The sequence below is a fragment of the Gadus chalcogrammus genome, chromosome 18, assembly GCF_026213295.1.
Source record: "Gadus chalcogrammus isolate NIFS_2021 chromosome 18, NIFS_Gcha_1.0, whole genome shotgun sequence".
Classification (NCBI taxonomy): domain Eukaryota; kingdom Metazoa; phylum Chordata; class Actinopteri; order Gadiformes; family Gadidae; genus Gadus; species Gadus chalcogrammus.
Genome location: NC_079429.1, coordinates 13,756,445 through 13,771,444, shown reverse-complemented (window position 1 = coordinate 13,771,444; position 15,000 = coordinate 13,756,445). Strand labels below are relative to the sequence as shown.

The 15,000-nt window shown below is 50.6% G+C and overlaps 1 protein-coding gene across 1 annotated transcript in view; it reads left to right on the top strand.

Moving 5' to 3' along the window:
- Positions 1-15,000, top strand: part of LOC130371848 (protein sidekick-2-like) — a 248,184-nt gene that overhangs the window by 229,274 nt on the left and 3,910 nt on the right. The window contains exons 14-21 of the mRNA XM_056577708.1: positions 641-777; positions 2,163-2,310; positions 5,513-5,653; positions 7,571-7,752; positions 8,522-8,637; positions 10,292-10,487; positions 11,721-11,819; positions 12,804-13,024. Of these exons, the coding sequence (XP_056433683.1) occupies positions 641-777; positions 2,163-2,310; positions 5,513-5,653; positions 7,571-7,752; positions 8,522-8,637; positions 10,292-10,487; positions 11,721-11,819; positions 12,804-13,024 (1,240 nt within the window). The remainder of the gene's footprint in view (positions 1-640; positions 778-2,162; positions 2,311-5,512; positions 5,654-7,570; positions 7,753-8,521; positions 8,638-10,291; positions 10,488-11,720; positions 11,820-12,803; positions 13,025-15,000) is intronic.

Genomic DNA, 15,000 nt, shown 5'->3' with positions numbered 1-15,000 from the left:
ATCTGTATATCTGAATTTACGACTCAGCGACTTAATGATCGTCGTGTTGGCTTTGTGTTTCGCTGGCACTCCCTAATAAGAAGCAAAGAAAGATGCAGGTTTTTATACCTTTCCATCAGTGCCTCGCAAACCATGCATCCCCCCACGCCACCCCCAAGGGAGAGTTATCCGGGACTCAATCTTGACAAGCAGCCTTATTGTACTGCCGTCTGTCTTTGTTCGCAATATTTCCAATTGATCGCAATATTTCCAATTGATCGCTCTTCTTTCTTTTGCTTGCAAAAAAAAAGTTGAGAAAGTAAGAAATGAAATAAAAAGAAAGAGTGAAAGTAAATAAAGTAAAAAGAAAGAATGAAGGTATAAGACGGACTGGGGTGTGTGTGTGTGTGTGTGTTGGGGGGGGGGGGGGGGGGAGACATTTAGAGAATTGCAAATCCCTGCAAAAAAAACAACAGAATCAAATAAATGCAGTCATCAGTAACAGACCCAGAGAAGCCCGAGGACGCAGCTTTTGTTGTCTCTGCTGTTTGTTTTTCGCTTTTAAATATTCATATTTCTTTATTTCCCTCTCCACTCCCCCCTCCCTCCCTCCTTCCTTCCTGCACCCCCTTGCTCCCCCCTTGCTTCGTGCCCTTCCCAGGCAGCTCCCTCACGCCCCAGAAAACCCGGTGGCGGTGCTGAGCACGGTGGAGAAGAGGGCCATCAACCTGACCTGGGCCAAGCCCTTTGACGGCAACAGCCCCCTCATCCGCTACATCCTGGAGGTGTCGGAGAACAGTAAGTCCCCCAGGCAGAAGGCCCGTCTCACCTGCAGCTCCTGCCCTCCGTGCGCTGGGGTCTGCTACCTCTTCGTCGGGGTGATAGTTTGTTTTTTAGACCGTTGTGTATTCATGACCTGAACTTCGGCCGCCCTTGAACTCACCATGTGGGATTCAGCGGGGGCCATCTTTGTTTTTTAGGGATTTCTCTTTTTTTGCCGCTCACGTATGAAGAGAACGGTGATCCTTTGTATTATGTTCCTGCCAATCAGGGTGTTAGATTTCAAAGGGGCTAATTGAACCAATAATACTGCTTGTGTTTATCTTTTTGGAAGATGTTCTGTTGCCCTGTGCTCGGGAACTGTTTGCTGTAGGACGTTAGATCTCTGACATCTCTAATCTCTCTAATATTTAATAGCCTCTCTACTATATTCTACGTCTTTTCAATTTATTAAAAATCTATCGCTGATCCATGGCAACGCACTGCTCCGGTACCCGACCGAATGATCTTGTAAGTCTTGAAGTTACCCTCAGACCTTTTTCTGCTAACAAGACGAGAAACGTTTCAACGAGAACGCAATTATCCGACACCCTCAAAGTGCTTGTTGAATACTAAACGAGTGTAAATGTAGACAGAGAAATCATAAGCACTGAACCGTCGAGAATGTAAGAACATTCAACATCGCTCAGACAAGTGTGTTCCCCCCCCCCTCATCTCTCTCTCGCCCCCGCCCCGTCTCTCTTTCCCTCTCTCTCTTTTTCTCTCTCTCTCTCTCTCTCTCTCTCTCTTCTCTCTCTCTCACACTCTCTCTCTCTCTCTCTCTCTCTCTCTCTCTCTCTCTCTCTCTCTCTCTCTCTCTCTCTCTCTCTCTCTCTCTCTCTCTCTCTGTTTGTTCCCCTCTCCTTCTGATTAACCTGACCCTTCAATATATAATGTTACACGGAATGGGGGCAGCCATCGTTGCCCAGGCTTCAGGCCGGCAGCGGCGGTAGCAACAGTGCAGAATAGACGTCGGTTAAAAAATTGTGAACCAACATGGTGGGGGGAGACAGGGGCGATGTGATGTGTTCTGTGTGAAATGCTATCGGGGGCTTGAAACACCTCTGAAGTTGGAACAATCTAGAGGTCGCCAGAGTCTGAGGCCTGCACGCCTTCCTCCCTCAGACCTCCCCCTGCCATCACAAATCTGCCATTGTAACATTACCAATCAAACTGTTGTGTACGACGCACAGCCGCTCGGCCTTCGTTTGAAGAGGTGTATAAATGTGCGGCCCGACGCGTGTGTCATAGGTCGGGGTTCGTTCGGGCGTTATTGCGGTATCCCTGTATAACTGTTATCTTGCTCTCTCTCTCTCTGTGCCTCCCTCTCTCTCTACCCCTACCCCCCCCCCCCCCTCCACCAGATGCTCCGTGGGCCATCCTGCTGGCCAACATCGAACCCGAGTCCAGTGCGGTGACGGTGAGCGGGCTCATCCCGGCGCGCTCCTACCAGTTCCGCCTGTGCGCCGTCAACGACGTGGGGAAGGGCCAGTTCAGCAAGGAGACAGACCGGTAAGGTCACCACACACACACACACACACACACACAGGGGCGTAGCCACATGGGGGCAGAGGTTGGCACCCCCACTGGCCCCCCGGTGTATGAAAAAATCTTGAACGGAAACGGTCTAAAATGAAATATGTTATAAGTTTGATCTAACTTTGACTTTTTATTCTTATTCAAAGTGTCATATTTTGACGTTATGAATAAACGTAGACAACCAAGTGCCACCCCAAATATAAGACTGGCCTGAGCTGGCCACCACAGTAATAATAACCTGGCTACGCCCCTGCACACACACCCTCTCTTATCCGTTTGGCGGACGTCATGGCTTCTTCCTAGCTAGCAGGATGTTCATCAGCAGTAAGGATGTTCATAGAACCAAGTGCCAAGCACTTACAGTGGTTTGGTTAACCCATTCCCTGTATACAACAAAGCTAGCGAGGATGCTACACAATGCTAAGTACTATTGTAAAGTTTATTATAATAAGTGAGTACATTAATTGCCAGGACGTACAACATACAGTAAGTGCGTAAGAGAGGTGTGGAGGGGTGGTATCTTGGTGGCCATCATGGTTCGTAAAAGTCCATACGGAGACACCACAGCGTCATTATCCACACACACACACACACACACACACTCTGATTCACCCCTCACCCCGCCATAGCTGTCCCATAACATTCATTCATCATCGCTTCGCTGGATTTGCGGCGCCACCTTTTAATCTGGAGTAATTCTCCTCCCTCTCCGCTCCTTGCCTTGGGACACATCAAATGAGAGTATCTGTTAAGCTTAAGGTCTTAAGGTATTCCTGCCGCCGCGCCGACTGCCCGTGCTATGATTAGCAGCCGTAATCAGATCCTACTCCGTCGTACAACTTTACTTAAGCACCGTAGCAAACAAAACATGATTCATTCCCACGTGATTCAATCGCTTCCCACGAGCTGCTTCTAGGTGTCTCACCTTGAACCTCGCGAGGATCATTTGCATATTCATAGGTGTAATGAAAACGTCATCTAGAGTCAGTGACTGTCTCCTCTCAGAACTTACCCTGAGTTAGTCTTTGGTTTAATGAGACAATGGTGCACAGTGTTGTGAATATAAATGGTTAAGTGGTGTATAGCGTTATCGTTTGATTATCATTTGTGTGTGAGCAGAGGGTAGTATGAATGTGACGCGGTTGAGTGAAAGTCAATCTGTTTCCACGACAAGGAGCTTGGCTGATCTCTCAAGCCCCGGGTGTCTCTCTGTCTGTCTGCTTATCAGAAAACAGGTGTGTGTGTGTGTGTGTGTGTGTGTGTGTGTGTGTGTGTGTGTGTGTGTGTGTGTGTGTGTGTGTGTGTGTGTGTGTGTGTGTGTGTGTGTGTGTGTGTGTGTGGAGGGGGGATTTCCAGAAGCTCACTAGAAAACACACATTCACACAAAATAAAATACAGCCTTACTCCTCCACAATCTTCAAACCTCCCTCCCTCGAAGCAGATGGCAGGTTTTAGGTGAAGGGGTCTGTGTGTGCGTGCGCGCCCGTTTGCGTGTTTGTGTGCGTGTGTGTAAGACTGCTTGCATGCATTCGTGGTGAATCAGGTTTGGCCTTTCGGTGGCCTCACAAGAACAGTATTACCTCTATCTCTTACACACCTACACACATACACACACATCTACACAAACAAACACACACACACGCGCACACGCAGAAACACACACACACACACACATATGGACTCCCCATCTACTACAAGTTGTCACACTACCTCATACTTTAAGCTCTCCCAGTCAGAAGCCAAAGAGGGACTGGGGGGAGGGTGGGTGGATGACTCCCACTCCCACCCACCCACCCTCCCGTCCAGGACAGCGGGTGCTGGGTGCTGCTGAACGTTTTGTGATGGCGTTTGATCCTAAATCTCCTGTATTGATCTCTCGTGCTCTCCGCTTCCTCCCCCCCTCCACCCCCCCCCTGAAGCTGTGGATTTGTCCTTTCTGTGTGTCTGTTGTGTTCCATACGGATAAAGATATAGATTTTTAGTTGCCGCGAAATTGATTTAGCATCCTTTAGATATATAATTTTTTTCCTCGCTGTCGGTTAGCTTATTTCCTGAGTGCCGCAATAGTGATTGAGTGCTTTGGACGTGTGACCGGAATGCTTTTATCAAAAGACAGGCGTTTTGAGTGCATTATCAGAAGACAAAAGGTAATGCCGCGACGAGGAACGCTTCAAACGGAGGGCGTCGGGGAGGACGGGGCGGGAGAGAGAGGATCCCACATAGTGAAGAAGAACAACGAGAGCCGGTAGACTAAATATACCAAGAGAATAACCTCACCGCCGCGGTTTATCACCAAACTCCTGAGGCTGCCGAGGTTCTGGGAAGCCTTGGGGTTTACTTCAAACACTTTGTTTGTTAACCACAAAATGAATGTATTTTCTCAGAAATACTTACCCTGTCTTCTGTCTGTGTGTGGTTGTGTGTGTGTGTGTGTGTGTGTGTGTGTGTGTGTGTGTGTGTGTGTGTGTGTGTGTGTGTGTGTGTGTGTGTGTGTGTGTGTGTGTGTGTGTGTGTGTGTGTGATTGTCTCTGTGCGTCTCTGTTGGTGTGATGGTGCTGTGTGTGTCTGTGTGTGCGTGTTTGTGTGTGTCTGTCTCTATGTGTATGTGTGTGTGTATGTGTGTGGCTATGTGTGTCTCTGTGTGTGGTTGTGTGTGTCTCTGTGTGTGGTTGTGTGTGTGTGTGTGTGTGTGTGCGTGCGTGTGTGTGTGTGTGTGTGTGTGTGTGTGTGTGTGTGTGTGTGTGTGTGTGTGTGTGTGTGTGTGTGTGTGTGTGTGTGTGTGTGTGCGTGTGTGAGTGTGTCGGTGTCTGTGTCGGTGTGCGTGGGCTATGTGTGTCTCTGTGTGTGGTTGTGTGTGTCTCTGTGTGTGGTTGTGTGTGTGTGTGTGTGTGTGTGTGTGTGCGTGCGTGTGTGGTGTGTGGTGTGTGTGTGTGTGTGTGTGTGTGTGTGTGTGTGTGTGTGTGTGTGTGTGTGTGTGTGTGTGTGTATGTGTGTGCGTGTGTGAGTGTGGGTGTGTCGGTGTCGGTGTGCGTGGCTATGTGTGTCTCTGTGTGTGGTTGTGTGTGTCTCTGTGTGTGTGTGTGTGTGTGTGTGTGTGTGTGTGTGTGTGTGCGTGCGTGTGTGTGTGTGTCGTGTGCGTGTGTTTGTGTGTGTGCGTGTGTTTGTGTGTGTGCAGTGAGTCCCTTCCAGAGGAGCCCCCGAGTGCCCCGCCCCAGAACGTCATCGCCAGCGGCCGCACCAACCAGTCCATCATGGTCCAGTGGCAGCCGCCCCCGGAGAGCCACCAGAACGGCATGCTGAAGGGCTACAGCATCCGGTAACACACACACACACACACACACACATGCACGCACGCACTCACACACACAGACATGTGCACAGGCACACACACGCACACCCATGCATGCAACAAATAAGCACAGGCACAGACACACAAACACATGTGCAGATACACAAACACGCACACAAACACGCACACGCAGAGACACACAAAAAAAACACACATACACACACGCATGTGTTCACATACACACACGCACGCACACAAACAAGCAAGCACACGCACTGTCACACAAACAAACACACATACACACAAACGTGTGCAAAGAGGGACACAGATGGACACATACGGATACTTGAATTCTTCTCACAATTGTCACTGGAAAATGCCTAGGTGTGTCATCAATAAATGTATTCCAGTCAAGTGGACACCACAGCATCGCATGCAGCAGCATGTGTAACCATGTGATTTGTGGCACCCACACATGGTATTCACTGAGGCGAGTGGCAGTGTGTGATTATATAGGCCAGGTGACTCTCAACACGGAAATGTGCCTGGAATTGCATGTTTTGTTAGCTTTGTGCGTTTCTGTTTGGGATTTTTGTGCCTGTTGTTTAGAAGTAACAACCCCCTACAGCGCATGATTTTACTGATTTGAACCCTGTCCTCGGGTACAAAGTAATGAACGGCCCCATGCTGCTCTAAACGCTCCCCCCACTTCTGCTGGGCTCCATATCCCTTAATCCATCAAGGGGAATTACATTTAAATCAAATCAGAAACGTAATGAATTTAGGAAAGATTGACCCTGCGCTGCTGACTATAAATGCTTCAGATATGTAATTAGTTTGATGTTTTGTTGGGCATGATATTTATTGCAGCCAAATGAAACAGTAGGTGTTCTGTTTTTCACAGTCCAACCGAGATGCGTTCATTCTGTTCTTCTTCGTAATCTGTGTCTTGCGCTAGTGCTTTGTCTCCCCCCTGCTGCAGCACTGGTAAACTGCAGCCTCCGCGCGAAACGGCTTTCCGTGGAACCGTGTGTGCTCTGGCAAATGGCTTGATTTATCAGGGTTGACTTTGTGAGGTTGGCTTTTGCCTAAAATGAAAGAGGAAAAAAGTAAAGACCTCAGCATGGCAAAATGTGTTATAGCCTGTTGTATGTTATCTGTTAAATCTATCGATTGCTCTTTCCTCTCTCAAGGACTAAACCCAGTGAGAGAAAAGGGTTCAGCATCTTGCTGTAGGACAATTAGGGGAGGATAATTGCTGAGGTTGCAGTCTCCCTGAGTTTATTTTTTTAATCTCCTTGTTATTTCGTTTTTTTTTTCTATCCTCTTAGAATTGAAACCTAATGAGTTATTGGTAAAATTAGTCTGGATTATTTTGGGTCTGTTGGTTTTTCATGCTCCTGAATATTAATTTGCGTCCTTGATTGAACTTGCTGAATATTAGCATGTTTTTCTTTCATGAGGAAAGGCAAAGTCTCGCACAACTCGCTTCACACACTGTTGGCTTTCGGCAGACTTTATCCAAAGCTACTTAGAAGAATTCACAAACATTAAGGGGCAACTAGGGTGGCCTGGTTTAACCAGACCGCATCAAGCGTGCACTGCCCTTATGCTCCATCCAGTCAGAAAGAAGCTTCATAGTCCCAACACACAAACACACAAACATACCCACACCAACACACACACAGAACACACACACACTTCTTCACATGCAGAAAACACTCACTCACACAAACACAGACCAAACACAAACCCACACACAGACACACATACAGAACACACTCTCTGACACACCTACAAACACACCCACACCCACATCCAGAACAGAAACATACACAGAACACACAGACACACACATTACCCTCAATCCAATTGGCCCAACATATATCCATTTCCATACCCTGTATTCTAAAGCCCTTCTCCTGGACCACGTGCTGCCCCTAGGTACCGGCTCACGGGTCTGCCCGGTGACTACCAGATCATGAACATCTCCTCCTCCGACGTGACCAACCTGCTGCTGGAGGAACTCATCATCTGGACCAACTACGAGATCGAGGTGGCGGCCTACAATGGCGCCGGGCTGGGCACCTTCAGCCACAAGGTCACGGAGTGGACCCTGCAGGGAGGTGAGGTTCAGACCGGTGGTGGCTGATCCTTCTGATGGGCTCTTTGGTTTGGGGGTCGGAGTTTTGACAGACCTGTGAAGGCAACGGAAAAGACCCGATATGAGGGATCCAAGGGGCGAAGTGACAACAACAACTCATTTTGACAATTCAGACGATTTCACCAATTTCAAGGAAGGTCACTTTAAGCGTCTGCACACCTGGCCTGCTGGCTGTCTCCTTTACAGACCAGGACCTTGGCTGTTATTGGGCCGCATTCAGGGTGCGGTGCAACACGAATGAACAAACCCACACCTCCACACCTCCCCGCACACACCTCCAAATACACACAGGCGTAACAAGCCGGCCAGCCCTTGTGCAACAAATTGAGTCAAAAGCCCCAGGCAGCTGCCCTGCCCGGCGATCGATCCCGGCTTTGTGATGTCCATAAAGCCGGGGCGACACCTTCTTAAAATCCACAGGCGGCCTCTGAGAGAAAGTCCGGCCACAGGCACATAATTGTCCGCCGGTCTGGGGGAGAGCGGAGGGTGGCGGGTGGTGAGAGGAAGGCGGGGAGAGGGAGGGGGGAAGTCATCAGAACCACCCGGGGTGAAGGCAGCGCTGGCCCTGACCCGTGGCACCATCGATTCAGACATCAGAAGTAGAGGCGGGCGGCCGGAGGCGCCCTGGCACCTCCTCTGTCCTGCTCGCCTTCTTTAATATGACCCTCTCCCCCTTTGTTCTCTGTCCTTCCGTGCCCTCCCCCCACCCCCTCCCCTCCATCCCTTCTCAGTTCCCACCATCGCCCCCGGCAACGTGCAGGCGGAGGCGGGGAACTCCACCACGATCCGCTTCACCTGGACGGCGCCCAACCCTCAGTTCATCAACGGCATTAACCAGGGCTACAAGGTGAACCGTGGCACCGCACACACACACGCGCACACACTCACGCACACGCACAGGAGACACTCACTCAGACACACCTACACATGCGCATGCACCCGCAAACACACACACACACACACTGACACAAAACACAGAACACACAGACACACAAACACACACACTGACACACCTACAAACACACGCCCACACACACAGAACGGAGACACACACACACAGACACAGTACACAAACAGAACAAACAAACACACACACACACACACACACACAGACACACACACACAGCCAAAGAACACGGTCACACTCTCTCCCCCCTATCACTCAGCCGTCCTCTGGTACAGTGACAGTGCTGTCAGCGTCTGGCGTGAAGCATCACGCGTCTCCGCGTCGGGACAGGAGCACACAAGCCTCCGGCGGGGGGTGGGGGGGGGGGGGGGGAGGGGGAGGACGTTGGGTCGCAAGGCACGCCTGCTCTGATGATGAACGTCTTCGGCGGGCCTTCATGGTCATTTGGATGTCATGTGTCTCTCTTTGGCACGTCAGACCGGCCGCTTGGACAGCGGCCCACCTTAGAGGGAGTGGGGGAGGGTGGGGGGGAGAGAGAGAGAGAGAGAGATGGAGGAAGGGAGGAAGGGAGGGAGAGAGAGAGAGAGAGTTGACGGTTCACACAAAGCATGAGGGAGGAGTGAGGGAGAACGGATGTATAGGACGGGAGGTGAACGTTGGACTAGAGGGGGCTGGCGAGAGGAGAGACGGGTAAGAGGAGAGGCAGAGTGGGAGGATAGAGAGGAGAGGAGAGGTGGGTAAAAAGGGAGAGGGAGTCGGAGGATGGAGAGAAGAACGGGCAGCCGTCCAGCTGACATTCCGCATCTCAGTCCCAAGTCCTAACACCCAGCGCCCCCCCCCCCCCCCCCCCCCCCCCCCCGTCACTTCCTGCCATTCTCCCTGGGCCCTCCAAGGGCGAGTCCTCCACCCACTACATTCCCCCCCCCCTGACACACACACACACACACACACACACACAAACCCATACACTGGGGACTCATTACGGTGGCCAGCTAATTGGTCAATCCGAGCTCGTAACTCACGGCTTTCACTTCCACTTGCCCACTCTGAGGGTCCGGGAGCGCGGCCCGACGCTCCACTGGCCTCAGCTGCTCTTTCAGCCCCCCTCCCCTCGCTACCCCGCCATCCACCTCCCTCTCCCCTTACCCCCACCCACATCCCCAGAGAGCTAGCCTCCCCCCCAGCCCCCCACGCATGCTTTTCAAAGTTTCTGTCTGGATACTTTCTTATGAGAACAGCAATGCCAAACAGCTCCCCAGAGTGGCTCCGGCATTGTAACAGACAGACAGACAGACAGACAGACAGACAGACAGACAGACAGACAGACAGACAGACAGACAGACAGACAGACAGACAGACAGACAGACAGACAGACAGACAGACAGACAGACAGACAGACAGACAGACAGACAGACAGACAGACAGACAGACAGACAGACAGACAGACAGACAGACGAAAACAGTTGCCTTGTTTTGCGGATGCAAAATGAATAGCTTCCGACGCTCTTACACCGTGCAAGATGTTCATGCATATATTAATTCGTATTTTCTCTTAACCTTTTTTTTTTATCTCATTTTACATTCCTGGTCCTAGTTGCTGGCCTGGGAGCCGGGGCACGAGGATGTGGTTGCCATGGTAACTGTGCGACCCAACTTCCAGGACAGCATCCACGTGGGCTATGTCTCGGGCCTGAAGAAGTTCACAGACTACTACACATCAGTGCTGTGCTTCACCACGCCCGGGGACGGCCCCCACAGCAAGCCCCAGCACCTCAGGACACACGAGGACAGTGAGTCTCGCTCTAGCTCTAAGTGTCTTTCTCTCTCTCTCTCTCTCTCTCTCTTGCTTTCCCTCCATCTTTTTACCTCTCTCTCTCTCTCTCTCTCTCTCTCTCTCTCTCTCTCTCTCTCTCTCTCTCTCTCTCTCTCTCTCTCCCTCTCTCTCTCTCTCTCTCTCTCTCTCTCTCTCTCTCTCTCTCCCTGCCTCCACTCACACTCCCAGTCTTGTCCCTTACTGTCTGCTATTTCTCATTTCTCCCTCACCTTCCTTCCCCCCCATAATTATTTTTCATTCATCATTGATACTTTTTCCCTCCTGCACACAGTCTCACATTCTCCCCAATCTCTCGTCTGTAGGGGCCAAGCATTTGCTTTTCCCCCTCAGCTTCTCTCCTATCTTATCTCTCTGTCCTCACTCAACTCCACTCCCCCCCCCTCTATCTAGCGCTCCATTACATCCCTCTCTCTATATCTCAGTTTTCCTCTCATCTCCTATGCGTCTTCTAATCCCTCCCGCCAGCAGCCATGCTATCCCCCTCTCCGTCTCTCTCTTCTTATTCTTCATTTTCTCCCTTCTTTTCTCCTTTCTCTGTTCTCCCTAACCTTGTCACTTCCTCTCGTCTCTCTGTCTCTCCCTTCGTCCTCACTTTACCTCTTCCACTCTCCTCTCCTCTCTCTTCTTCATCACCTTCTCCCTTCCTCTCTTTCTCTCTCCCTCTCTATCTGAGATCACCCTCTCCTGGCGGCGGTGGGGGTGTCGAAGGATAGGGGTGAGGGGGGGGGGATGGGGGGAGGGGGGGGGGGAGGGGACGACACTAACAGGTCCACAGGGCCGGATCCATTATTCATGCAGAACCTAGTTGTACAGAAGTGCAAATTAAGCCGCCATCTTGACTCTCCTCTTCGACTGGGGATCAGCTGTAATTGGAGCACGTCCTCCGACAGATTATCGGTTTAGCCTTACGAGACACTAATAGCCATCTCATCGTCACCCCCCCTCCCCCACGCCACACACTACCCCCACATTTTTGTCATTTCAAAGTAAAAGCCCACATTTCCCTTTTTTGGGCTGCGTTCTTGAACAGCATCGTCAGCGTTTGTTCAAAGACACTAGGACCCTTCTCCCACCGACTGAGGTCTTTACGTTGTTGAGGGGACGGCAGACGAGGCACCGCTGCTCAACCGGCTTCCATAACCGCCCGCCCTTTCTCTCTCTCTCTCTCTCTCTGTGTTTTCCCGCTCAGCGCCCGGCGCCGTGGGTCACCTGAGCTTCACCGAGATCCTGGACACGTCGCTCAAAGTCAGCTGGAGGGAGCCTGGCGAGAAGAACGGCGTGCTCACAGGTACGTCCCGTCCTGTCCTGTCCCGTCCTGCCCTGTCCTGTCTGACAGAGATTTATACGCACCCTGCTGCCCCCCTTGAGGACGGGTAAGGGGTGAGGGGTGGGTGAGGCTGACAAGAAAGAACAGGGTCCCCCCCCCCCCCCCCCCCACTAACGATGAAGAGGACAGTGCAACAGCTGATCTAGTACTTTATCTAATAAATCTAGTACTCCACGCCAGACTAGCTGTTGGCTATTACGACGTTCAGTCTAGCCTTTCATCCAAAGGGACTCATGCGTTCACAGTGAATAGGGATACATGTCGTTAAGCAGTGGTTAAGGGCTTAGGTGTCTCACTCAAGAACTTGAGGTGGTTGAGAGCTTGGAATTACTTCACTGAGACGAGTGAGAAAGACCGCAGTGTGCGCCCCGCCGCCTAGCTTCCTCCTAGCTTCCTCCACACATTGTTTTGTACAGTTCAGAGTAGGCCTATTGATACATCTCTAGAGTTCTTGAGTTGCTTCTTGTATCTCTTGTAGGTAATATATGAGTCTTGTGTATCGTCATAATGATACTAATAATCGTAAAAGACTGCACGAGACATAAAGTTTCAAGGTGTACCTCGTTATTAGACTGTTGAGGAGCAGTTGCCTCTGAACAATACTGTGGTCGTAGCTGAGGGGACCACAATCTATAAATGGCTGTTGGAGAAAATTAACTTTGAGGTAACGAGTGGTTTGTATGCGCCGGCGTCAGGGGCGTAATCACAGCCTGATTTAATTAGTTTCATTCGGCTTTTAATGAAGTCAATTTCATATTTTGTGAGCGCAACCCTGAAGCACGCTAGCAGGCGAAGCGCTACGCTAATCAATAAAATCTGTGAGCTAGTTATTCCACCCGCGGTGCATTTTTTTATTCTTCTTCTTCCACTCATGTTCTTTCGCCTCATTAACCTCTCCTGCTCTTTTTATTCTCCTCTGCGTCGCCTTTCTTTTCTCCGGTCTAGGCTACCGGATCTCCTGGGAGGAGTTTAACCGCACCAACACCAGGGTGACCCACTACCTGCCCAACGTGACCCTGGACTACCGGGTCACCGGCCTGACGGCGCTCACCACCTACACCATCGAGGTGGCGGGCATGACCTCCAAGGGCCAGGGGCAGCTGTCCTCCTCCACCATCTCCTCCGGGGTCCCTCCAGGTCAGACACAGAGAGACGCAGAGCAGCCTGTAGCCAAGCTAGTTGGTTCGCTAAAAACGGTCGGCTAGTTGAGCAACGGAATGCGCCATGGTTTGTGTGTGAATTTACCCAACTAGCGAGGCATAAATAAGTGCGATGAGTATGACGGCTAGTGGTTGAAAATGATTTTAAAAAGTTAGCGGGGATGGATTTTAAATAGGCGCTAAGCAGTTAGCTTATAAAGCACCAAATTAGCCTCCCATGGTGTTCATTCTTCACAAATGGTTAAGTGTACTTGTAATTTTTTTGACAGTTAAGAATGAAATTATCTCTCCAAATCTGTAATTCAATCCCCCCCTAAAAGTGTTTGTAAGTGCTATGGCATGATGAGCCATTCAGTTTTCCAACACCAGCCAATTTAGACCCAAAATACATGGTGGGTTACAAAGTAATAGTACTATATCGACTCAAACAGGTGTACGACTAAAGCTCTCTCGAACGCAGAACATCTGAAAAATGATCTCTCATTGCAACTCCGCTGTGTAAATCAGCCAAGTTTGTTTGGTGGATGTCGGCCATTATTGACCTAGCGCACTCGCACTAAGTCTGCACCTTTGTGTGAGGGCCAGAGAACGTGGTGTGCTACAGCCCTGCTGGTGTCTGGCCTGGTCGTCAAACTCACATAGAGAGCCCCCTCTGACGGCGCCATAAACCACACTAGGACTCCATTAGCTTAGAGAGGGAACACACAGACACTCACACACCTGCCGCTTTAGAGCAGGAGCACTAGCAGAGTTGGACAGATATCCATATCCGTCCCCCCAGCCAGACAGAAGTAAGAGCACCCAGGTGACCCATTTTCCTCGGCCTCCGGTTTCATTTTTTTCCTCCCTTTATCTTTTATGATTGATATTAAACTCCCGATAAATTGAGTAATGGAAATACAATAGCCGCTCTAAATCACCATAGCCGAAGCCTAGCCCCATACATCTGTAAATAGCTGTCACATTGAATATAACTGTATGGGGACCTGTCAGCGGCTGTGTGTGTGTGTGTGCGTGTGTGTGTGTGTGTGTGTGTGTGTGTGTGTGTGTGTGTGTGTGTGTGTGTGTGTGTGTGTGTGTGTGTGTGTGTGCAGGTGTGTGTGTGCAGGTGTGTGTGTGTGAGTGAGTGTTCTGTGTGTGTGTGTGTGTGTGTGTGTGTGTGTGTGTGTGTGTGTGTGTGTGTGTGTGTGTGTGCGTTCGGTGTGTATGCGATTGAATATCTGTGTGAGGTCTCTGTGTGTGTGTGTGTGTGTGTGTGTGTGGGTGGGGTTGGGGTGTGTGGGGGGTTAGTGGTTATGGCTCTGCAGTTATGGGCCTCCTGGAATGGGGTCTATACTCCCGTCCTGCTCGTGTAAAGACACCACCCTCTGGGTTTGTTACGCCGCCCCAGAGACCACAGATTGGATGGCCGGTCACGCCAAATGATTTACAAGTGCAGATTTCACCACCGAGGGTTAAAATATGTCTGTTTCATTAGCTCCGAATGGCCCCGCCGTTTAGGGCAAGGAAAAATAGAGCGGGCACCCTTGGTCTGCTAACTGTACCCCGGGCGCAGTTATGTATGGGTAATATTAACCCAGTGTCACTTTAATGTTGCCACGTGAGGTGTCCCTTCCCTCCATAACCAGGATGTATGTGGCTACACCTTGCACTGGAACACCGATACAGTATGTAGAGGTGAGCTGGATAGGGAACCAAATGCCTCAGGGGAAGAGGGGTGTGTGTGTTTGTGTGTGTGTGTGTGTGTGTGTGTGCTCCAGTAATAGTGGCCCTGTGTGTGTGTGTGTGTGTGTGTGTGTGTGTGTGTGTGTGTGTGTGTGTGTGTGTGTGTGTGTGTGTGTGTGTGTGTGTGTGTGTGTGTGTGTGCACGTGTCTATGTGTGTGTGTTTGCCAATAAGAGAGAATCTGTGTGTGTGTGTGTGTGTGTGTGTGTGTGTGTGTGTGTGTGTGTGTGTGTGTGTGTGTGTGTGTGTGTGTGTGTG